General features: G+C 48.8%; 1 protein-coding gene across 2 annotated transcripts in view; it reads right to left on the bottom strand.

Moving 5' to 3' along the window:
- Positions 1 to 11,884: 11,884 nt before the first annotated feature.
- The window catches only part of RBP1 (retinol binding protein 1), a 35,043-nt gene continuing 21,083 nt past the window's right edge, over positions 11,885 to 25,844 (bottom strand). The window contains exons 3-5 of one of the 2 annotated variants that reach the window (XR_009335739.2): positions 14,571 to 14,672; positions 14,267 to 14,383; positions 11,885 to 12,125 (exon numbers count right to left, since the gene is read on the bottom strand). Coding sequence is in view for 1 of the 2 variants with exons in the window: in XM_067033690.1 (XP_066889791.1) it covers positions 12,072 to 12,125; positions 14,571 to 14,672 (156 nt within the window). In the remaining variant the exon portion in view is untranslated. The remainder of the gene's footprint in view (positions 12,126 to 14,266; positions 14,384 to 14,570; positions 14,673 to 25,844) is intronic. The other variant, XM_067033690.1, reaches the window with a different exon arrangement.

Here is a 25,844-nt window from a genome sequence, read left to right as displayed (position 1 = left end):
GTCTTGGTTATTGTAAATGGTGCTCCAATGAAAATTGGGGTGCATATATCTTTTCGAATAAGAGTTTTCTCTGGATATATGCCCAGGAGTGGAATTGCTGAATCATGTGTAACTTTATTTTTAGTTTTTTAAGGAATCTCCATACTGTTTTCCATAGTGGTTGCACCAGTTTACATTGCCACCAACAGTGTAGGAGGGTTCCCTTTTCTCCACAGGAGGAGAGACTTTTTGAGCAAATTCGTAAGAATTTTCTAGAAAGGGAAGAACTAGGCATTTTCCAGGGGGAACAGGAAGAATACTGGTGTGGGGCAGGAACTGTCACATCACTTCAGGAGGCAAGCCTGGCTCAGACAGAGAGGGGGTGTCCCAGAGCTTCAGGGGAGGGACTTCTGAAGGAGGTCTTGAACATCAGAATGAGGAGACAGGTGCTATAGTGCAGGAGTTAATAAGCCCCTTGTCCCTCTGGTTTTCCGCCCACATGATGGACCAGCCCAGAGTGCATCACCTGGGGCTACCTCTCTGTGCCTGCTAGAAATTTCCACCCTCTCACCTTTCCAAATATCTACCCAACTTGCTCAGTGCACCCCCTGCAGGGGGCGTCTTTCTAGATCCTGTACTCCACCTTGCTCTCTGTATGCCAGCGAGCTCCTATAGCATGGTCCGTCTGAGGAGTTCATTTGGCCCCTGGCCCTGATGTAAAGTTTCCAGTGTGAATGGTCCAGACATGGCCCTGGCACTGATCGGGTGATCAGTGTACATTTACAGAGGAACGAAAGACATCGGGGGACATCCCAATCCACTAAGGCCATTTTGAAACTGGTATCTGTTATTGCCCCACTATGTATTTAATATCATTGGTAGGGGTTTTGATTTTGGATTTTTTGGGGGTTTGTTTCTGTTTGGCTTAAAATAACAGAAATTTAGTCTCTCACTTTGGGAAGCCAGAAGTCCAAAATCCAGTTACTGACAGGGTTGGTTCCTTTTAGAGTTTCTGAGCAAGAATCAGCTGAGTGCCTCTCTCCTAGCTTCTAGTGGTTACTAGAAATCATGGCATGCTTTGGTGTGTAGACACATCACTCCAATTTCTGCCTCCATATTCAAATGGCCCTCTTCTCTGTGTGTCCCTTTCTGTCCCTTATAAGGATAGACATTAGATTTTAGCCCCCCCCCCCAATCCAGTATGCTTTCATCTTGATCTCTACCCTAATCGCATCTCCACTGTATTTTAAATAACTAAATTAATAAGAGAAGCACCGGGACTTCCCTGGTGGCGCAGTGGTTAAGAATCCACCTACCGATGCAGGGGACACGGGTTCGAGCCCTGGTCTGGGAAGATCCCACATGCCACGGAGCAACTAAGCCCGTGCACCACAACTACTGAGCCTGTGCTCTAGAGCCCACGAGCCACAACTACTGAAGCCCGCGCGCCTAGAGCCAGTGCTCCACAACAAGAGAAGCAACCGCAATGAGGAGCCCGTGCATCGCAACAATGAGTAGCCCCCACATGGGGCAACTAGAGAAAGCCCACATGCAGCAACGAAGACCCAACACAGCCAAAAGTAAAAATAAATAAATAAAAATAAGACAAGCACCATCTTATTCTGTCCTCTAATTCTTGGCCTCTGTCAGATTCAAAGGAACAACCTGAGGTTTCTTAGCCTTTCTTTCCTGCTCTTCCAGCTCCTTGACATCCAGACTCTGAAATATGGCCCCATGGAAAGGCACAGTCTTTGGCATCACAAAGACCCAGGTGCTAACCCCAGCACTGCCTCTGGGTTCTGCCTAGAAAGCCCTACAGAGAAGAAAGGAAGTCTTGCCATTGGTGGACATGTCGTACTCATGGGTTCAGAGGACAAGGCATAGTTGTCGGTTATGGTTTCCACTGAGATACCGTCAGTCCACACAGAGGCCACCCTGACTGTGTATCAGAGAGTTCCTGTATTAGTTATTAACTGCTGCGTAACAAATTACCCCAAAAACTTAGCGGCTTAAAACAACATAAACATTTATTATCTTGTAGTTTCTGTGGGGGTCAGGAGTTTGAGAACAGCTTAGCTGGACTGGAGGATCTGCTCTGGAAGGTGGCTCACAGGTTGTTGGTGAGAGGCCTCCACTGCTCTCCCTGTGGACAAGGGCTGCTCAAGTGTCCTCATGACGTGGTGACTAGCTTCCCTCAGACTGAATGCTTGTAGAGTGAGCAAGGAGGAAGTTGTATCCTTCCACGACCTGGCCTTGGAAGTTATGTACCATCACTTCTGCCACCAGTCCACGTTCAAGGGCTGGGGGGGTCCGGGGACAGTGAGGCTTCACCTTTTGAAAGAAGGCATGTCAAAGAATTGGCCAAAATATTTTAAAAACACCACAGCTCTCTTCCGCACTACGTCTCCACCCTTCTTCTACTCTGTCTTCAGCCACTTGGTCTAATTACTATTCTGCCCCTCCCCACCTTCTCTCCCAGAGCCCCAGGGTCCAGGGTCTCTGCCAGAGTGGGGTGTGTATGTGTGTGGTGGTGATGGGGTGCTGGATTTGCTCACAAAAATCTCTTTCCCTTCTGTATGCCAAAGAAGCTTCTCAATAAAAGGTGAGGACAGAGAGAAAGGGTCTAGGGGGAGAAAACATCCTATTTGACACATGAAAGTGCGTAATTTTAAGCAATTTCACTGACTTGGCAGAGATTCCGTTTTTTCATCAGGAGGTTCGGGATGGTAATATTTATCGCACAAGATTGACATATTAGGACTATTTTAGTCACAGGTAATGGAACTCTGACTCATACACGTTCAGGAAAAACAAAGGAGCTACTTGGCTCATAAGTCAACAGCCCAGTGTTAGGGTTGGCGTCAGGCAGGGCTGGATCCTGATGCTTAAATAATGAAGCATCTCTTGCCTCTGCTTTCCTCTGTGAAGGCTTCAGTCCAATAAGGCTCTCTCCATGTGATGGGTCTCAGCAGTCCCAAGCTGACATTCTACCTTTCAGCATCCCCAAATGATAGAGAGTATCTCTTTCCCAGTGGTTTAAAGTAAAAACCCAAGATTATGTGCCAGGGCCAGTGAACCTGGGTCTGATTGGCCAGGCTGGTGTTGTGTGTCCAACCCTGGAACTGGCTGGGGGCAAGGGAGTTAGTCCTGTTTGAACCACGTGGGCCAAGTGTTATTACCAGAAGAAAGGGGACCAGACTTTGGAAGAAGCAAATTGTCAGTGGTGATGGTGCAGGTTGAAGGAGATAAAGTGAATAAACTGCCCGGCACTTTATAGGGAATGTTGTTTTCTAGATTCTTCTCTTTTCCTCTCTCTCCAAATTTAATCATTTGATAAGTCAATGGATTCTCTGTTAGGTTTGTTGCTTGCAGCCGCCCCTCCTCTCCACCCCACTGCCTTGCTATGGCCTCTCACTGCCACTCTCCTGGACCATTGTTGGAAGACCACTTCACTGACCCCACTCCAGCTCTCTCAGAGCACCTAAACCAGAATCTGGCTCTGAGAGATCCATCACCTCCACACACTTTCCAATGTCCCCTCGGCTACAGAGGTCCATATGGATGGTTTACGGCAGAGAAAGCTGGCTGCAGTTGGGTGACAGCTAGCTAGCTGGGATGGAGTAGAGATGCACGGTAGCCATGGAGCTGGGCACCACGGCTCCCGTTGCAGCCCTGCAAATCGGAGCATCCAGGAGCTGAGGGAGACCAGATGGCCAGAGTGTACTACAGATTCTCAGCCTCCACATCCAAGTAGCTCCACACTCCATCTCCCCCAGAAGAGAAGAAATTGCTTCCCAGGCTTTCATCTAAAATGGAAAGTGCCTGGCTAAGCCAGCCCATCAGTTCTGTAAGGGTGTTCATAGTTAAGCCAGATGGAGTTTGATTTAATGCAGAATCATTTATTTATTTTAAATTTTATTTATTTTAACGGGTTTTTTAAAACGTTTTTATCGTGGAATATTTCAAACATCTACACAAGCAGACAAGATAGTTTAATGAATTCCATACACCCATCATCCAGCTCTGACATTTATCAAGTCATGGCCAGTGTTATTTCATCTCTATCCCTTCTGGTCTTCCCCTCCATAATTATCTTGAAACAAATCCCAGACAGTATGCCATAAATATTTCAGTGTGTTATCCCTAAAAGATAAGAACTCTTAAAATACATGACCATAATGCCATTATCACACCTAAACATTTAACAGTATTTCTGGTAATATTTTCAAACGTTGTCAGTGTACAAATTTCACTATTTATCTCCTGTCCTTTATGATGTGTTTTAGTTTTTGTTTTTGTAGTTCATTTGTGTGAAATAGGATTCAAATAAAGGCTAAATAGTATGATTAGTTGATATGTCTCCTGAGTCTCTTTTAGTCTATAGGTTCCCTGTCTGTATCTCTTTTTGTCCCTTGCAATTCATTTGTTGAAGAAACCAAGTTGTTTGTCCTCTAGTTTCTCACATTCTGAGTTTTGCTGATCGCATCCCTGAAAAGGCCTTTAACATGTCCTTCTGACCCTGTGTTGCTTGTAAATATGTAGTTAGACTGGAGACTTGACCAGATTCAAAGTTGAATGTTTGGAGAGACCACTTCGAGGTGGTGTGTGTAGGAAGCACATAGGTCTGGTGGCCTCTCTCTTTTGCATCCACTGCCAGTGTAGATAGCAACCATGACACTGGACACCAGGAACCATAAGCTCTGCCACTGGTGCCCTCCCAAAGCCAATCCCTGTGCATTCCCAAAGAATCCAATCAGCATTATCCACCTCACATAGTTCTTTTTCCAAATCTTTTCTGTTGGGGGCATATAATTGAGGGCACCTCGGTCTTATACCTGGAGCCTGGGTGCAAGTAGGCTGGGAAATCTAGTTCTCCCTTCTATTAATACCTTGAAGAGATGGAATTCCGAATGAAGAAAGTTCCTTAAACATGGGAGAATTGCTCACAAGATGGCAGACACCCATAAATGTGACAAATGTCCACTAGGGTGTCTGAAACAATGGTAGGACTGAGAGTTAAGTGCCAGGAGTTCAAAGAGGGCCTCCAGTGGGAGCCCGCGGTGTTGGGGAAAGGGACCCATTGGCCCAGACATCACATTCATGAAGGGCTCTTCAACTTTTTTTTTTTTTTTTTTTTGCGGTACGCGGGCCTCTCACCATTGTGGCCTCTCCCGTTGCGGAGCACAGGCTCCGGACGCGCAGGCTCAGCGGCCATGGCTCACGGGCCCAGCCGCTCCGCGGCACGTCGGATCCTCCCGGACCGGGGCACGAACCCGCGCCCCCTGCATCGGCAGGCGGACTCTCAACCACTGCGCCACCAGGGAAGCCCAAAGCTTTTTTCAACTTTTGACATCATCACCAAAGGAAGTTACACATGAAGGTCACAGACAGACAGTAATGAAGTTCATTCTCCACCTTTAAACTTGTGAACCATTATTGGCCCAGACTGCCTCAGGGACACTATGAATTCACTAATTTTACAAATTCTGTAATGATCTTGGAATTAGCACAGCATAATTATATTACACTGTATTTTTGTCTGCTATACTATTGGTTACATGCAACCATTTAAAATAAACAACAATTTTGTCCTTCTGATCTGGTATTTCTTTATTGAGATCATCTCAAAAAGGGGAAATGGGAAGCAAATTCCCTGCTTTAGGGGTATATAGATATGGCTATGCTTTGTTATTAAATTTGCCTTGCAACCATCAGTTGCTTGTGCCCTTCTGATCCCATACCTTGGTGAGTTCAGTTCCCTACCTCCTCTAGTCGATTGTTGCTGCACTTTGAGGACCCGCCGCCGCTGGCTGCAAGTGGCGCCCGAACAGGGACTTGACAAGAGGGACATCTGAATCTCGGTTTAGGAGACCAAATTATGGCTTTAAAATTGAAAATGCGTTTGATTTGCCATGCTAAATATACTTGGACTTGTGTGACTCGACACGCTTATAATGAAACGGACTGGGATTGGAACAAAGTAAAAATGCACTTTTAAGTGTATGGACTGATGGACACATTAGTTTGGACATACAAAAACTTAATGCGGAAATACAAGCAATTCAAGAAGCTCATCTACAAGAAGACGGGCCCCAACAATTAATTCAAGGACTCTTGGATCAGTGTCAATGGTTAAACCCAATGCATTGGTTTCAAAATGGACTCACCGGATTGATTACCGTGGGGTCGTGTGTATTGTTGATGTTAATTGCCTTACCTTGTTTATTACGCTTTATTGTTGGCCGTCTCGCTGCTCTTCGTCAGGAGGTGTATGGGTTGAAATTGCATTATCAAGCTTTAAAAAATAAAAGAGGGGGAAATGTGGCGAGCATTGCCCTCTGAGGAAGGCGCCATTAAGAACCTCATACGCCTCAGGGCCCGATTGTACTCTCCTTGGTATGCATCCTGGACTTTATGGTATGAACGTAAAAAAGGAGATGGCCTTTGGCCAAATCGCTCCAGGGACCTGCTCAGTTGTTCCCTAAAGCTAGGAAAAGCAACCCTGGAGGGGAAATTGGTGCCTTTGAGGGAGAAGCCGAGAAGCCAATCAACCAGCTGATGCAGATAAGGCGTGACTAAGCCGAGAAGCTAATTAACCAGCTGATGCCAATAAGATGGTGACTCAGCAAATTCCCTGCTTTAGGGGTATATATATATATATATATGGCTATGCTTTGTTATTAAATTTGCCTTGCAATCATCAGTTGCTTGTGCCCTTCTGATCCCATACCTTGGTGTGTTCAGTTCCCTACCCCCTCTAGTCGATTGTTGCTGCACTTTGAGGACCCGCCGCGGCAGGCGGCAGACTATTATTTACTGAGTAGCTGCCACAAGCCAGGCTAGGTGCTTGCATACGTTATCAGTAGCCAGTAGCCTTACAGGATGGGAAAAAAATGGATACTCTGGATCATATTCCTACAGAACAATCTGAAAGTTACTAATTGATCACAAACAAATAGTGGTAAAATCTAGTAAAATTTTTCAAATAAGGCAAAACATTTTTAGTTAAATATAATGTATGATTAATCTCTAACCAATAAGCCTCACTGTAATTAGATCATAGTTTGGAGAAATTTTGGAAAACGGTGACAAGAATTTATTTTATCTTTGCATTTCAAAAATAAGTTACACTATAATCTCTTGGTTTTTTTAAAAAAAATAAGAACTTCAGAAGAAAATTTCAAGGGAAATCTGAATTTCATGTGAAATTCAGTGTCTATCATTCTAATAATTGTGCATTATAGGCTACCTGTTTAATTTAATCTGCAAAGGCCCAGCATATCTTTTCTCTAATAAGACAAATTAATAATCATTCTTTCAAATCTCAGAATTTTCAGCTGTTTTAGTTACATGTGATTCATGCTCAAGTGTGATTTTATATGATTTGAAGCATGACAAATCTGTCATTGAGTGATGAAAATGTTCTACAATTGTGGTGGTTACACAACTCTGAATACTAAAAACCATTTAAATGAACACTTTAAATGGGTGAATTGTGTGATATTTGAATTATATCTCAATAAATCTGTTTAAAATAAATAGACAAGTCAAAGAAATATATTTACTATAATTTAGTAACTTATAAGTAAATTTCTTATTTTCATTGAATATGTGGTATTTCACATGATTAAATGGTACAGAAATTTTGCATTTTCAGCATTACCCAATATTTATGATTCTGGTTTTGTTTTATCCAATCTTTTACCCCTTCTAAAATAAAATTAACTGCTCTAAAAAAAAAAAAAAAAAAGGGGGAAATGGCCAGGATCACCCTTGAGAGAATGAGAACTCAAAGAAGCAGGGGTTGTGGGCTGTGGAGAAGGGAAATGGGGACCCCAAAATTGTCTCTGAAGGATGGGTCGGGTTTTGGTTATTGGAGGGGAAATGGGAGATGTCATGATTGGTCAGTATCCTTCCCAGAGCAAAACAAGTCCTTTTTTCCAAAGACACAGCCATCCCTTTCCTTGTCCCAACTCTGCCTGAGAGGAAACCCATTCCTGTGACGTGGGTGATTAGCAGGTCCCCTCCACCTCTGTTGACTCAGCTCTGCAGGTCTGCAGGTCCCCAGCTCAGGGCAGGATGTGGGGCTGGGGCTGAGTGGGTGAAGGCCCTGGAGACTCAGTTCTGCAGGTGGGGTCGGGTAGCGTGGATAAGGGATATTTCAGAAAATTAAGCAGAGTTGAATTGCAATGCAGCATAGAGCTGTTTAATTTGCACCTGAAAGGAACGGTAGTGGTGTCCTAATTAACCGAGACAGAGGTTATGTATTTGGGCATCCAGAGAGGTCCTTGGGGTTCACGTGTTAGAATTTTCTTGTGGGAAGGTTTGGGAAGCTGCCCAGAGAATGACGTTTTAGGGCCCTTGGGGGTTTCATGTCAGAAGTCCATCCTCCTGCCAGCCCTGTGATGGAGGGTCACTGTGTCTGCATCAGAACCTCCGGGGTCCCTGCCAGTATCCTTTGGGGGTGTGGTGGCAGACACCCTGCACTGCGGTCTGCACCCCCAGGAGGTCGGAGAGAGGCTCTGCAGGAGCCTTCTCCACCCACCCCCACCGCTGAGGCAGCCTGGGGGCTTCCTGCCCTAGAAACCCACCCCTCCTGATTTCTGTTAACTGCTTCCCGTCTGCCCTGACCTTGGCTTCTCTCGCTCTTCTGTCACCCACACCGTGTTGTGTTGTCGTGTCTGCAGTGATGTTATGTTGCTTCTACCCTGAAGTGCCTCTCAGATCTCTGATTTTTTTTTTCTTACCCATACATAAATTGGCTTGTTATACACCAGGCACTGTTCAAATCTCTTTGCAGATAAAATATACATCTGCTCTAAGTTGCTTACATAGATTAATTTAATCCTCACAAAAAGTCTATGAGGAATTATTAGTCCCAATTTACAGATGAGCAGACTGAGGCCCAGAGAGGTTGCATGACTTGCCTTAATCTCACAGGGCTAGGAAGTAGCAGAGATGGGACTCGAATCCGGGCCACGTGGCCAGAGCTTAGCCACTCAGCCACTTCACCCCCAGTTCCCAGTGAGGGCCTTCCATTGCCCGAAGCCCAGCCTCAGCCCTCCCACCTGAGTTGCTGCACATGGCAGTCCTGTTTTGGGGGGGGTTTAAAAATTCTTTTATTTTTAAAAATTTTTGGCCACACCATGCGGCCTGGGGGATCATAGTTCCCTGACCAGGGATCGAACCCGCGCCCCTTGCGGTGGAAGGATGGAGTCTTAACCACTGGACGATTAGGGAAGTCCCCTTAGGTTTTGAATATTTGAAATTATGTGATGTAAATACTTTAATAAGGTCTCACTTCAGGTGTATTTTGAAATAATGTAACCCTTCCATTTGAAAAATGTGAAAAAAAAAACAAAAACAGCAAAAATTTCCAAGTTGGCAGGTCCAGGGATTTGCGAGATGGAGTGATACAATTTCCACAGCCTCGTGGCACCAGGTGAGCTTGGCAAATAGGCAAACTCCATCATTTGTCATCCCGTGGGCATCACAGTATTTTTGCCATGCTTTGGAAATTCAGTAAGTGAATCCATTCCTAGTCCTCAGTTATGTGATCAGTCACTGTTGTTAGAATTGAAAATCTTTTTTATAACCGGTAACAATGGCATCCAAGTGTCGGTTAAGTGGTGGAGCTTGCGGTAGTGTTCCCCAAATGGAGCCAACATCAACAGCTTTGCACTGGAAGCCAGAGGTGCTAAAATGCCTCAAAGAGGGCCGAGCAAGCACCATGATACATACAGCTGCCAATTTCGGAGCAAGCCCTTTCCAGGCCATTGGAAATGGAGCTGAGAAAATGGAAAGCAGCTTAGGTTAAAAGCCCAAAGCCTGCTTCCCTGGTTACAGGTTTATTATGCACAATGAGAAACATCCCCTCCCACTTGACCTGTACTTCTTTGGGAAGATTAATCTCATATGAAGTGAATTTCAATTCAATGTGACTGCCCGGTGCTGAACTCCAACTGGACTCCTCACCTTTTTCTTACTATGGAGAGAATGGCCACCAGATTAGTTCTGCTGAGAGGTGGAGCCTGCCACTGTCCCGCTCAAAACCTCCTGTGGTTCCCACGGACCACTAAAATAGGTCCTAGTATTCAAGCTGTTCAGTCAGAGTGAGGAGTCTCCTCTGGGTACCAGAGGCCCCCAAGGGTGGGGTCAGGACCCCTACATCACAGGCACACTCGCACCAGTCAGAACCCAACTGTTGGGTTGAGGCGTTTATATATCAGGAGTGGAAGTCTGATGGGGTCTCCGTACCTGGGATGGGTTGGGAACGCCTGGATCCCTAAACAGGTGTGATGTTCCATCAGTGCCTGGCACACAATAGGCCTTCATTAAACATTCGTGTGATGAATGAACGAACGGTCTTTACAAGAATCTTTGCCTTTGAGCTCTCTACCCTCAGGGACAAAGACCAAGGCCACAAACGTGAAGGGGGTCTCCAGGATCTTAGGCCATTCTGGGCTTTCATCTCCTTGGTGTAGGCTAGGGAAATGACCTCGATAAGCAAAAAATTTAAACATTTCTTATGTTTGTCTCGGGCAGGGTTGCTCAACCTTGACCTACTGGGCTGGATAATTCTTTGTTGTGAGAGCTGTCCTGGGCATTGAAGGCTATTTAGCTGCATCCCTGGCTGCCTACCCAACTAGATGCCTGGAGCGTCACCCCCCAGGCCAAGGTGTGAAGTCAAGGATATCTCCAGACTTGGCCAAATGCCCCTGGGTGGGGGCTGGATTACCCCCAGGTTAGAAACACTGGTCTAGGGCAGTGATTCTCAACTCCAGTGGCATACTAGAATCACCTGGGGAGCTCGGAAAACAAAACTGATGCTTGGGTCCCACCTCGAGACATTCTGATGTAATTGGTCCTGGGTAGTGGCCTGGGTACACGAAATTTTAAAAGCTGCCCAGGTAGTTCTAAGATTTAGCTAAGTCTGAGCGCCACTGGTTTAGCACTGGGCAGTCTACAAGTTTGATATGCATGACAAGCCTCACGAACCTATCTGTGCAGGAAGGGAGCGGATTACTGTGAGTTTCTGACTAGAGAAGTGAGGTCCAGAGCCGTGTGGTAGCCCTGTGAGTGGTGGTGTTGGGATTCCATCCCAGCACATCTGACTCCTAACCCAGTGCTCCTCCCAAAGGGCAGGGCCCAGCCTGGGCAGGTTTGGTGTTCAGGTTCTTCAACGTGAGTCTTTCCTTTCCCAGTGGTTCTTCCTACCCATGGTGTCCCACCTCCTCACTCAGTGTCCCCATTTCTTTATGCAAAGGCACAGCTAGCAGTCATTTACACTTTAGTGAGAACATGAGGCTGCTTTTCTTCTTCCAGAGGGATTGGCAAGTTATGCCTCATCTGTAACAGCGAAGAGGAAGGCTTTACATAAGCCCATAGATGGGATGCGGATGGTTTTGGGGTGATGAGGTGTGTATTCATGACATCTCTGAAATTAAATCCAATTGGCAATTGTCTTTCATTAATGTTCACCTCACCCTAGCTTTGAGTTTAAAATTCTATCCGGTTCCATTTCGTTTACAATTTCTGGAGCATCCCTTGTACACTTGTAAGTGCAGTCATGAAGTCACTGTTCGCCCGACCTTAACAAGGCTCTAAGTTCCGAGGTACAGGGCATCCTGGCCTGCTTCTGGCACTCACTACACCTTGACCCTGACTGGACATATGATATGGTAGGTACTTAAAACATAGATGACTGAATGTCAGGCCACAGACCCGGGACCCAAGCCTGTGCCCTGGAGAGAGACCGTACAGGTGTAACATCAGGACCAAATCTGCAGGTGCGTGGCTGAATCTCTCCTTTCTGCTCAGGGCCGGCGTCAAGAGCAGCCAGCTTCAGAAGCCTTCAGAGAAAATGTGAGCACAGTGGCGTTTCAAAGCCTTTCCAAAATAGACATATCGAGCAGAGACCACTTTTATTGGGATGGCTTCGTTTTAAGAAAAGGGAAAGAGACAAAGCCAGGAGACAGACTCTGCTAACAGATGCAGGCTGTATCTCTGCCCCATGCTATGCAGAGAGGGGGACCCTGCCCCCCCTCTCCAGCCATGCCACTCATTCCTCGAGACTAAGGTATGTTCAGGCTTCAGTTCACCTTTTTGAATACTTGCTTGCAGACCACACCCTGCACTCTCATCTCCTGAAACAAAAACAGATTCTTGTTATTGGCCAAAGCAAGGTCACACTTGGGGCTTAGCACAGCCCGGGGCAGGGACTTGCAAAATACTCCGTGACTGCTATTTTTCCCCAAGAGTTGGCCTGAACTAGACAAGTCCTTGGCGAGTCAGTTGAACTGGATCAGTGGACATCGGTCTTGGCTATGCCCTATAGACAGAGCTGGCTGGAGACAGATGTGGCTCAGAGCTGACTGACGGGACTCCCAGGTGCCTCCCTCCGTCTACTACCCTCCACAAGCCAAAGGCTTTAAGAACGTCAGGCCTGAGCCCAGGTCAGAGTCTGTGTGCAGGGCTGCAAGAAATCAGGGCCAGACTCAAGGCCCAGCCCCCAAAGGGGTCACCGCAGACCAGGGTTGCAAACCAGCTTGGTGGTTCCAAGCTTCAGCTGCACATTAGAGTTACTGGGGGAGTTTGAAAAATACCTGGGTTCTAGGCTAGACTGGTATCAGTATCTCAGAGGGTGAGATCCTGGAATTGCTATTTTTAAAAGCTCCCAGGTGGTGCTAAATGCAGCTAAGAAAGTCCATGCTCTGCCTCCAGGGCAACCCCTGCTGAGTGTTGCTAGCAAGAATGACAGCACAGCGTTGCCACACCTGCGAAGCTTTTTGTTTGTTTGTTTGTTTTGGTAGGAGTCCAGAAATCTGAATATTTATGTGACATCTCCTAATTTTTTAATCACTGGCTGAAGAAATGTGAAGCCCATGGATGGCCAGATAAAAGAGGCCTGTGGCCCGTACTTTGCAACCTCTGGCAAAAAGCCACAGAACTATTGAGCTGACAGGGCCAGTGGAGATCACATAACCTACCCTCATTGCTCTGCAGCTGAGGAAACAGAGGCCCAGGAAGGAGAAAGGCTCAAGGTCAGGCATCGCAGCCCAGGCTCTACACGAGCCGAAGCTGCCTCTGAATATGATATGTCTCCTCTCAGCGCTCACACATCCCAAAGCTCCTGCAGACCCTGACCTTGGCAGGAGCCCTATGTGCTAGGATGGTGTTTTGCAGAGGTTGAGGGAAGGAAGGCACCTCCCCCAAAGTACCCGGTGAGTCAAAATAGACCCCAGGTCACCTGGACGAGGCTCCTTTCTCAGAAGGAAAATAGCTGGGGAGTTCCAAGGTGGCAGAAGGAATGACAGGAGGTCTCTGCTCAGAGGGCAGGTGTTATTTTTCGGCCCCCAGAGGCTAAGGCTCCTACTCTGGATTTGGATGTGCTTTTTCCAGACAATGGATAGAGTAGAAGTGGCTTTGAGGAGCGATCCCAGGCTGGAGGACAGGGTGCGTGGGGCCCACACCTGAGCGGAGAAAGGCTTCTCCCCCTCCAACCTAGATTGTAGAGATAGTAAGCAAATAGGGTAGGGAGTGCCCGGACATAAAGATGCCATTTTTGGCCTAAGCCATTTTGTGATCTAAGCCTGGCTACAGTGCTTGCCCTTGAACCGGCCTCAGTAATTAGTGATCTTAAGGGAAGTGAAGAAATGCAGGAACCATGGAAAAGCAGGCAAGTTCAGTGACTTGTTTATCACAGTTTATCACAGTTCAGTGATAAAGCAGAGGCCTAGTTCCTCCTCAAGGAATACACATAACCATCTTTGAGTTCCTCGGGAACTAAGGCCTCCACCCCGGTGGAGGATGGGATTATGACGTGGACCTTTTCTGACCCTCGTGACTTCAGTCAATTAAAGCCTGGACTCTGTTGACCTTTGCCCCATTTCAATGCTGAATTCTCCTCTGCTCAAGCCCCTTCGTGAATACACATGCGCCCTTGGTTTAAAACTTCCCCAGTTTTGCTGTTCAGGGAGACACAGCTTTGGGAAAGGTCCCCGGTGTTCTCCCCACTTGATCTGAGTAATGATCCCTTCCTTCTCCCGACCTCTGGCTTGGTTGTATCTTTTGGCTCAATAACTACCAAGAGGTGAACCCAATTTTCAGGTAACAAGATCATGTCTTGAGAAGCTTAGAGAACTCACCTGGTTCCGGCTAGCCACAGTTTGGCATGGTGAAAACAGCTATCATTTGGGAGCAAATGTAAGTTGTGCTATCTTCTAGCTGTGTTACTTGGATGTGAGCCTCTGTGTCCTCATCTCCAAAATAAGAACCATAACAGTACCTGGCCCATCGGGCTGCTGAGACAATGGAAAGAGATACAGAATGCTCCACATCTCATGCTTAGCAGATGCATCTCCTCACCTCCTCCCTCTGATTGGACAAGTGGGTCAGCCTAGACCTTGAAAACACATTACTCAGTTTTTAAAGTCACTCAAGCATCTTCCCCAGGGCCTTGGAAGCGAAGCTTCAGAGCAGAACCAAGGTCCACCCATGGTGCATACTTCCAAAGTCCATCCAGACCCCAACATGACCAGGGCCTCTGGGGCCCAGCTTAGCTTACCTACCCCCGTATCCCCGGAACCTACCAGGTGCAGCTCGTCACCCTCAATCCACTGGGTCCAGCCACGTCCCTCCTTCTCGCCCTTCTGCACACACTCGAGCTTGTCCCCGTCCCAGCTCACCGTGGTCTGCGGAGCCAAAAACCACAGTTGTCAGTCTGGAGCCAGCAGCCCCTGGGCGCTGGGGGAGGGGCAGCCCCAACCTTGAGACTCCAGGGTGCGCTCAAGTCAATTTCATTCCAGAAAATCTGCAGCCTCATATACTCCTTGTCCATCACGTGCTCTTATTAAAGCAGGCAAATCGGTTTTAAAATTCACAAAAACCTTCATAAATTTCATTTAAATGGATAATTAGGGGAGAAAAAGTCACCGGGGCGGGAGCTGTCGGTGCAAAGGCTGAGAGTGGGGCTGGGAAGGGAGGAGGGGTTTCTGAGGGTTGAGCGCACACAGGGTCTGGGGGTGCGTGAGGGCTGCTGGCCTGCATCTCGGTGGTGAGAGGCAGACTTCTTAGAATATCCTGCTCATCCCCAGACATTCATTCATTCATTCATTCATTCATTCACTGTTTCAACCTTTGCAAGGTCTCGGGACACCAAAAAAGAGGGCCCCCGCCCGCCTCAAACATCTTTTCACTGCCTGGAGAATGGCCTTAGATATACATCACCATCTGCGGTACAAACGTGCTCTTCCCGGCACTCTCCGTGCTGACTCTAGATCCTCATGACTGTCCACGCGGAGCATGGGCTAGCGTCTCTGCTCTGCAGATCAGGCTACGGGACTCGCCAAGTCCAGCCAGGCGTCCATGGCAGAGCCAGACCAGAACACGGATCTGTGATGTTCAGAGGTCCCCCTCCCCACTGGACTGCGCTGCCTCCCTAGGCGCCCAGCGTCGCCAGTTACAGACCAGAGGCTGCGGGAGCCCAGATGAGACTCAGGGAAGGGGGGCGCTGGGAGGAGAAGGCACCAGGCGGGGCTTTGAAAGACAGGGGAGCAAAGCGGAAGCAGGGACAAGCAGGCGCTGGGAGAGAGAGCTTCTCTGCAGACCACGACCAGACGAAGGCACAGAGACTGAACAGCACAGGGCGTGCTCAGGAAGCTCCTCAGGCAGGTTCCACATTCCAGGGGACCGTGGGGGAAAGAGGAGGAAGCCCCCCGTCCGCCCGCTCGGTCCGGCCTCCACCCCTGCCTCCGGCCCCACCCTTGAGCGCTCACATCTCCCGTGAGCCCCGTGTGCCCGGCCAAGTACTGGGCGTGCTGAAGGGCAGACAGACAGCAGGAGGAGGCCCAGCCTGTGCACATGGACCCACCCAAAATACAGGGCTCCAAGTGCTGGAACTTAGAGGGGAGATGGTCCAGGAGCTCACGGTCTAGACTGGGACCTGTGTGCAGTGGGCATCTCCCATATTCGCAGCTACCCACCTCCCATCCACATGGGCCCTGCCTCCCCCTGTAGAGGTTAGAACCCCACTTGCCCCTTCACTGTGTGGCTCTGAGCAAGTCCATCACTTCTCTGGGCCCCAGTGTCCCCATCTGTCATATGAGGTGTCAGAGGCCATGAACTCAGAGGCCTTGGCTTTACAGAGGTAAGGTTCTAGGATTCTTGGGTTCCTGCCATGCTCAGGTGAGAGGACAGTCAGCTAGCTCCTGATAAAGATTTCGGAGAGAAGGAGGAATCTGGGAAATGGGTGTGGAGTGAGTGGGCCTCTCCCTAGGGAGCATCGCCTCCCCCTTCCTCCCCAGCCCCGCCTCATGCCTGAGCTTGTTGATCTCTACCACCCTCTACTGTTGGGATGAAGTCTGCCATGAGAGGTGGGCACAAGGGGGACAGGCGGACCCACTGTGCCCCCAGCTCTGCACAGGCATCAATTTGCCCTCTGCTCCTGGAGCCCAGAGGGAGAGGGGCACAGGAGGACCCAGTGGGGGGCGGGCGGCTCCTCTCCCTGGTCCGCAGATCCCTCGGGGGCACATGTCCAGCCTCCAAGTCAGGACAGAATGAAGTGAACGTCTGACGAGGTGGGTCGAGGGTAAAGGCCACTAACGACCTCAAGCCACAGACAAGATGCCCATTTACTGGGCGCCTTGTCCATGCCCAGACTGTGAAGGGAGGTGGGGACTGAAATCAGACGGTCCTCAACTTCAAGGAGCTCGTAAGAGCACTTGGCCTCCTCATCAACTGAGCTTCTCTTCATGTGTTTATCCAGAAGTCTACCCTGCACACTGAGGGCTCCAGATGCTATCAGAGGCCAAGAAAGACTCACTGGGTGCTCAGTTACAATAGATACACTTCTGTCTCTACCGGAAATATTAGAGGCTATGAGCATATTCATACCCTCTGTCCTGGAAAACTCGAGAAATGCTCAAAAAAGAATATAGTAGTAACAAGAATACGTAAAATCTTGCTTCTTTAGAGATAATTAGATTTTGGTGTATTTCTATCCAGTCTTTATATATGTGTGTGTGTGTGCGTGTGTGTTGGTGTATTTCTGTACAGTCTTTATGTGTGTGTGTGTGTGTATACACACACACACACACACACACACACATATATTTTTCTTTCTTTCTTATTTTTTTTTTTTTTTTTTTTTTTGCAGGACGCGGGCCTCTCACTGTTGTGGCCTCAACGGTTGCGGAGCACAGGCTCCAGACGCGCAGGCTCAGCGGCCATGGCTCACGGGCCCAGCCGCTCCGCGGCATGTGGGATCTTCCCGGACCGGGGCACGAACCCGTGTCCCCTGCATCGGCAGGCGGACTCTCAACCACTGTGCCACCAGGGAAGCCCCCACACACATATATTTTTATTTTTAAAAAGTTAGGATTGCATCATTTATGGTTTTGCACTCTAGTTTCTTCACTTAATAGAAGCAGTTTTCCACTTCAACAGATATTCTTCATAAGCATTATTTTAATTGTAATATAATATTTAGGAAATGGCTATGTAATTTGCAGTGCCCACCCAGCACAAAATGAAAATCAGGGCTCCTTTTTAAAAAATTATTAAGAATTTTAAGACAGTGACAGCAGAACATTAAACCAAGTGAGGGGCCCTTCTGGGCACAGAAGCCTGTGGGACGGCACTGGTCACAGGCCCATGAGGACAATCCTGGTAGTATTTCATTGTACATACATACTTATTTAGCCCATTACCCATTCTTGGACTTTTAGCTTATTTATAATTCTGTGCTATTATAAAGAAGACTTCCTTGTATACAGTTTTGAGCACAACGTTTCTTTAGAATAAATTTCCAGAGGAAAAATTGTCGCATGAAAGAGTGAGCATATTTTTAAGGCTTTTGATAAGGATCACCACCTTGATCTCCAAAAGGCTCACATCTGCTTCCCTTCCAATGTCAATGTCAGAGAATGAGCACGAAAGAGATGTTCATTAATAGTAAAGCAGGTTAGGTGCTTCCCTGGTGGTGCAGAGGTTAAGAATCCGCCTGCCAATGCAGGGGACACAGGTTCGAGCTCTGGTCCGGGAAGATCCCACATGCCATGGAGCAACTAAGCCCGTGCACCACAACTACTGAGCCCGTGCTCTAGACACCGGGAGCCACAACTACTGAGCCCACGTGCCACAATTCCTGGAGCCTGTGCTCCTAGAGCCCATGCCCCACAACAAGAGAAGCCATCACAACGAGAAGCCCGCGCACTGCAACAAAGAGTAGCCCCCGCTCACCGCAGCTAGAGAAAGCCCGCGTGCAGCAATGAAGACCCAACACAGCCAAAAATAAATTAAAAAAAAAAAATCTAAAAAAAAAATAGTAAGGCAGGCTAGGGAGATTGGGATTGACACATATACACTAACATGTATAAAATAGATAACTAATAAGAACCTGCTGTATTAAAAAAAATTAAATTTAATTTAAAAAACCCCAGTAAAGTGGCTTTGCTCCTGTGCTAACATGTTACACTTTCTGATTCATTTGACATCTTTTAACAGGGACCTTTTGGATACAGATAATAAAAATACCTTACCAAAAGAATGATGGATGGTGCAATTTCAGGCTTCATGATAGATCGAGGGATTCAGGGAGTGGAAAGCTCTTTGAGCGTAGAGAACCCTTTCTTAGAGCCCTACAAATCAGACCCTCAAAGAGAAGAATCCTTAACGCACAAATGCTATGTCAGTGTCCAGAAAAGGCACTTTCTCAAGCCCCGAGTTCCTGCTGACTCTTGACCCAGAGTGAGCTGGACAGAAAAGAGACAATTCGCGTCTGTATTGGATGTACAGAGGAGGCTGAGCTCCGAGAGGTTAAGTGACTTTCTCAGTGTCACCCAGCTAATGAGGAAAACAGTTTGGGCTGGAACATGGGCCTTGTGTGACTCAGTGCCCCCGCCTTGTTTCCCAGGCCAGGCTACGCACCCAGCCGATGTCTGCTCAGTTTTTTGGGGGGTGCAGAGAAAACACGGGCATTATGCTAAGACTGAGCAGCCCCCGGGAGGAACACCCTTCAGTTCAGCCCAACCCTTGCTTGGGTGTGGGGTGCTGAGAGCCAGAGATGGGTCCTGAAGGCCCCTGGGCTAAGGGATCACTGCAGAGACGGGCAGACAGAGAAGTGCCAGGCAGTTACGGCTCAGTGTGGTAGGTGCTGCCATCAGGGGAAGCACGGGGGCTGCAGTGGCCAGGAGAGCCCCATTCTCAGAGGAAACACAGCCAGTTTTTTAAAGTGGGAAGGCATCCCAAACAGAGTGAATAACGACAAGCAGGCCAGTGCTGAAGGAGGCGCAAGTACGAGGCTGGGGGCTAGACAGGGTCATAGCAGCAGACTAGAACTAGGACCGTGGCCTGGAGCGTGTTTTCAATGCCCCCCAATGCTGCCTGCGCCCTCACACAACCCCACGGCTCTGATCTGCTGGGTGGGACACTCCCCAGTGGGCCAGGGAGTCTGCCGGGCTGTCCTCTGGGAAGCTCAGCTGTAATTTACCCTGGGCTCCTGGTACCTGCCGCCCTCCCACCCTGTATCAGGTTGACCCGGTGTTGTCAGCATAGAACATGTTCCTTGGAGTCAACAGACCTGGGTCCTCTGTCCCTAACTGTGTGGAAGGACCTTGGGCAACAGGACGAACCTCTCTGAGCCTCAGTGCCTTCATCTGCAAAAGGGTAGATTCGTGGCACCTACTACGCAGACCCATCGGGGCTCCCAATGGCTCACATGACATTCACGCCCTTGTGAGGCCCCTCCTACCTTGATTCTGGCCTCGGCTGCATGACTGGCTCTGGCCAACAGGACAGCAGCAGGCGTGAGGTAAGAGGCGCCTTCAAAACCCCTTGTCTGCTGGGGGCTCGTCCTCTCGGGACCCTCCCCTCTTGGAGCCGAGCTGCTGTGCTTTAAGGAAGCGCAGGCTATTCTACTAGAGTGAAAAGCCCACATGATAAGCCCCAGACGATGAGAAAGCAGTCACCGCCAGAGGTTGTGACAGTCTGTTGGTCGCCCCAACCGAGCCTTTAGCTGAACGCAGTCACACGGAGCCGTGGACACTGCATCAACCTACAGCATCCTGAGAGCAAGTGGTGGTTGTTTTAACGTATTACGTTTTGCGGTGGTTTGTTATGTGGCTTTGGATAACTGCAAGGCCTACTTTACCAGTGTATGCGGAGGATGAGAGAAAATATACATAAAATGCACAGGGCTGGCACAGGGGGCCCGAGGTCATGGTATTCATGATGTCCAGAGCTTAGATAAGGGGGGGGATTTGCCTGTCGAAGCTGAACAATAGCTAGAGCCTCTCTTTTTTAAGTTGGAGATTTGTGAAGAAGTGATGGACAAGCTATTCACCGTGGCTAAATGTTTCAGAAGCTCCTTCTTTTCCGGGAGACTTGGATCCAAGAGGAGACTCTGCGGGGGCTGCCTGCTGAGCTGGGTGCCCAGGAGCCCTGCGCGGTCCGCTTCCCCTAAGATTTTTTTTTTTTTTTTTTTTTCGGTATGCGGGCCTCTCACTGTTGTGGCCTCTCCCGTTGCGGAGCACAGGCTCAGCGGCCATGGCTCACGGGCTTAGTTGCTCCGCGGCATGTGGGATCTTCCCGGACCAGGGCACGAACCCGTGTCCCCTGCATCGGCAGGCGGATTCTCAACCACTGCGCCACCAGGGAAGCCCCTCCCCTAAGATTTAATTAGCCTTTGTTTAAGCAGAAGATCTATTTGGAGACTCCCCCCTGACAGCCGCGATGGCGCTGAAAATGCAATTTAGTTCTCCCACTTTGCTGTTCCATGTTCACATGTGGTGGGCACGGATTTTTCTTTCTAGGCTTTGTACCCTGTGGGAATAAACCAGCCATTTCCCAGAGGATCAGATTTGTCCTAAGAACAGAAAAGTGGGGGGGGGGGCGAGGAGTCAGGGAGGAGGACGATCACCCACAAACACATGAGAGAAAAGAAGGAAAAGAAAGAACGTTGGGAGGGTGATGTAGCAAACAATGGTCACTTGTTTTCTTGTGACACAAAACATAGCTTCTGACAACGAGGACTCCTTCCGTGACCTCCCTCTGTGGTAAGCAGCTACCTTTGCCACACCAGGCAAAGTCTGGGACAAGGCTCAGCTTGCCCTGTGAATGCAGATCTGAAAGGGTCCTTAAGAGGTCATTCAATTCAGTCGCCCAGCTTGGACACTCACCATGGCTTAATCCATTTAATCAGGGTCTAGTGGGGCAGTTTCAGGCAAGAAGATGTTCCTGGTGCTTTTCAAGTGACACAGGAAGGCAGATGCCAGTGGGGGCTGAGGTGGGCATGGTACCAACCACGGGAATAGGCAGAGCTGCCCGGCACCCCACTTCTGGGAACTCCACCTTGGAAACGAAGCCCAGACAAACCCAAGAACAAGGGGAAAGTATGGCCACCTTCAACTCCCCTCCCAACGGTAATTCTCACCGCCTAGACCATCTGAAGTCTGCAAACGAGCTGCTGCCCGGGGCAGCTGGTTCTAAAGCAAAGCCGGTCTCACTTTTCTATTAAAAACTAATAACCTCCAACACTTTGGCCTTGTCAGCAGCTTTCCCAGAGATACATGCACCAAAAGATGAGTGAAGACAGCTTTGTATTACTCTGACACGGGGCTGTCACTTCAAAAGCCATTATCCAGCTCCCCTGACCACTTAGAAACCCGAGCTGGCCCTGGGGTGACATAGAAAACTCGGCTCCAAGGAAGCCTCGAGGCCCCTCCCCCTGTATGAGTGACCTATACTGGGAGTGACAGACCATTCCCACTAAATGGACCCATCTCTTGACAATGACCTGGCATGAACCACAAATAGTGGCGTTCAACTTGGCTGCCAAGAATTTGAGAGGTTCCTTAAAGCTCCCACGTGCCCCCAAACATCCACTCTCATGCACAGGGGCAAGATGGATCAGCGCCCCCCCCCCCACTCACCCGCCCAGCTCTGGGAGGCCCTCTGCTTACAGAGCCACTTTCCAGAGGGCTGGGACTGGACCTTACTGTCTCTGTGGTTCCAGAGCCAGGTCCTCAGAGGGGAGGTCTTGTCCATAGTGGTTCTGCTTGCAAAGGGCAGAGCCAGGACTGACCCAGGTCTGTCTCCCAAGCCTGTGCTCTTTAAATTTAAGGGGAAAGTTGAAAAACCAGACAGTGACTAGACACTTTCCAAGCATGATGTGAATCGCTAAAAGATACAAACTGGCCATTCCTCCTGGAGTTTGATGTTACAGTGTGCTTCACTCTTTGAGGGTTTCTGGAATAAAGAGAAGATTCTCAGCCTCCGGTGCCTGTGAAATAAGTGGGTGGCTGGGAAGGGCAGGGAAGGTAGCTGAGAACCTGCCAAGTGCCAGGTATGGTGCTGGGGGCTTTCCACCTCAAGTTTTAGAGCCAATCAAAATTAGGCTTGTTAAGTAACCAGCCCAAGCCTCCTCGGGGTTAGGGGTTGAGCCCTCATTTGAACCCAGTTCTTTCTGGCTGAGTCCATGACCTGCCCTGCCTGGGAGGTCAGGTTGGGTGAGCCTCTGATCCTTTCCCAGGGGAATGGCAATGACCTAAAATCAGCACATTCGGGGGAAAAGCCGATTCATTCTGTAAGCATATTAAAACTAGATTAATAAGGCCTTAAAACACGAACGAGTAATTAGGCACATAAAAGCCGTTAGAAGCAACAGCTACAGACCAGTAAAGCCACAGCTGGCCTTCGTGCGCATGGGCAAATGTGATTCCAACACCATGCAGAAGCGAACAGCAAATGATAACGCGATTCTTAGGACAAGCTAAATGATAAAATGTTAAGACTAATCTTGACATGAAATTTTTACAATTCCTTAAACATTCCAGAAAGTGCCCAGGATTCATTTTAAAACAACAAACCGCCAGAGAGCTCAAGGCCCCACGAGGCCAAGGTTCTGCATGGGGAGGGGGAAGTGAGGCTGGAGAAGGTCACAAGGACCCTGTGGAACTGGGCTCAGTCATTGCAGGTGCCCAGCACTGAGGGTGGCCCTAAGGCTGGGCTGGACCCAAGCTCTGCCATGGAGCAGCTCAGGCTGGAGCGAAGACAGACATGTAAATTGGCATCAACTGTGTGCTGTGTGCTGGGTACTTCCTGGTGTAAGTAATAACAACACTGTCATTATAACCATCGCCATCATCACCCTAAAATCATCTATTTAATACTCACTATGTGCTGGGCAGGGTATTAAAGCGTGGGTCATATCAAGTTGATTCTTTAAACCTCCTGGAGCAGTTATGCTTCTCCCCATTTTACAGATGTGCAGACTGAGGCTTTAAGGTCACCCAGCCATGAAGTACAGATGAGGTTTGACTCTACAGCCCATGCTCTTGGCTACTGGACTCTGCGGTTCCCTGATGTAAGCTGGCCCTTGAATGAGCAGTAAGACCTTGCATCATGGTTCTGCGTAAGGAAGCATCGTTCAGCAAATACGGGTTCCATATCCGCACACCAGCCTCGTGTGCTAGAAATAGAGGCAGGGAAGGTGAGGATTCTGTTCTCAAGAGCTCACAGACTACTGAAGACAAGCAGACAGAGAATTCCAGCAAAACGGCAAGTGCCGGGTAGAGGCAGGTGATGGTGATTTTGCAAGTGGGAAGGCACCTCGTCTGCCTCTGAAGTAGAGACAGAGGTCCAACAGGGAAGGCTTCCCGGAGGAGGTAATGCTGGAATCGACACCAAAAAACATCAAGAGAGTTAGGTGAAGAAGTAGAAACTGGAAAAGAGGAACGAGGGAATCCCATGCAGAGGGAACAGCCTGCACAGATGCAGGGAGGTCAGGGGCTGCATGAGTGAGGCTTCTAAACGGGCTTTGCCCGGCTGGACTCTCACGGCATGATACTCCCCAGGGAGTGTGATCCTGCACCTCCAACCCTAGAAGTTACCAGCATCTCTTCTTCCTCACTTCACATCTATGTGGCTCCAACCAGCCAAACCTGGTACAATGGAAAATCCAAATATTTGCTTATCTGGCAGGCAGAGCTGGCTTTGCTACTTGGGCAAGTGTAAGAAACCGGCCTATTCTCAGGTCCACCTGCAGTGGAGGTGGAATAAAGGAGAGGTCGTCCTGCCAGAAGGTGCTCAGAGGGGCTCAGAAGGGCAGAGCCCACCCAAGGCCTCACCTCTTCCACGAGAGCCTCTGGCCCCTATTTTTTAATCTTTCAAGGCGAACAGAAACAAACAGTTCCCAGAAGATAAAAGATGGTAGCTCAGTAACCAGGGAGGAGTGAGCAGGTCAGGATCTCTTGACCAAGAGTTCTTTGGGCTCTGGAATCCTTTAATTCACTGTAGGATACCAGCCCCTACCTTAGAATCTATGGCAGAGAAAATGCACATTACCATTTGTTGAATCAATAGAATGAATGAATGGCAGGAAACATTCTAGGGGTACTCTTGTAATTTACACCGTTTTTTAAATGACAAAATATCCCAGGCATACGTTTCTTCTTCCATAGATTAGTGTTATATAAACAAGTGAACCATTGGAGTGACATTGGCCCCGAGTTTCTGAGGCCTGGAGTCTTAGTGATCGTGCCAGGAAGAGCATGAGTCATGGTTTCCACCCCCTTCTCCCCAACTCTGAACCCATGTCCTGCTCCCACATGAACATCTTGCTACCATGGATGTCATTGCCATTGAACCTGGCAGGCTGTGGGGCTCATCTGGCCAGCAGACAGCAGCTTGCCTGACTGAGCTGGGCGTTCAGGAGGGACCTGATGATGGCCTTGGATAGAGGCGGGCCTGAGCTCCAGTCCATCCCCACCTCTTTCTAGCTGGGTGACCCCCGCAATTTACCTTTTGAGCCTCCATTTCTTCATCTGCAAAACGGGGCTAATGAGTCCCGCCACAGAACAGAGCCATCAGGATGAAATGAAACAAGGGGTTGCAAGGACCCGTTGCAGCTCTGGACTCTCAGTAAGCGCTGGTTTCCCCTCTGCTCTTGGCCTTGTGGCCCACCTCACTGTCCCACACCGTCCTCCATCAGGGTGGAGAGGCGAGTGCCCTTTCAGGCCAGCCTCTGCACATGTAACCCTGCCAGCTCTTCTCTGGATGGCCAAATGTCCCTTCACACATCGCCACCTCCAGAATTTGTCTTCTGGAGCACACAGTTTACGAGGTGAGAGAATTACTAATAACAGCTCATATTGATGGAGCAGTTGACTGCAGCCTTTCTTGCGTCTAATCTTCATTGTGAAGTAGCTTGTGAAGTAGACCCCTTACTTGATAATAATGCCCATTTCACAGACAAGTGAAGGCGCAGGGAGGTGAAGTAACTCGCTTAATGCCACCCAGTTTGTAAGTGGCAGAGATGGGGTTCAAAACATGACAGTCTGGTTCATGGACTCAACCGGTTATGACACAGCCGGACTGCCAGGTCTTGCCTCAGAGGGAGATGGGCTGTGGACAAGGGAGAGCTTAGAGGAGGGCCGGGAACGGCTGCCCTCAGCCCTGAAGCTGCAGATCTCGGCCGGCAGCGCCAAGCCTGGCGCATAGTAAGCATAAGAGACATTAGTTGTTATTATTATTACAGGCAAGAGATATTCAGAAGATGGGGAGAGGGGAGAGAGATATTAAGAAGCAGAATCTATGGAACTTGCGGACTGATGGCCCATAAACACTTTCCATTTATCTTCACAGCGATCACTTTCATGGCTACCTAGTGGTCTATGGAATCAAAAACCCACAGTCACTCTAACGGCCTGTGGTTCCTGGGCACTTAGGGACACCAGCAGAAGGCAGCCTGTTCTGTAAACCACACAAAGTTGGGAGTCAGAGAGATCTGAAGTTCAGTCCCTTCGCTGTAGTTAACTGGGAGTGTGACCCTGGCAGGACCTCAGGTCCCTGTCTGTTAAATGGGAGAG

This window comes from Kogia breviceps, chromosome 5 (assembly GCF_026419965.1).
Source record: "Kogia breviceps isolate mKogBre1 chromosome 5, mKogBre1 haplotype 1, whole genome shotgun sequence".
In the NCBI taxonomy this organism is placed as follows: Eukaryota; Metazoa; Chordata; class Mammalia; order Artiodactyla; family Physeteridae; genus Kogia; species Kogia breviceps.
Note: the sequence above shows the minus strand (reverse complement) of the source record. Positions and strands in the feature narration are given on the sequence as shown.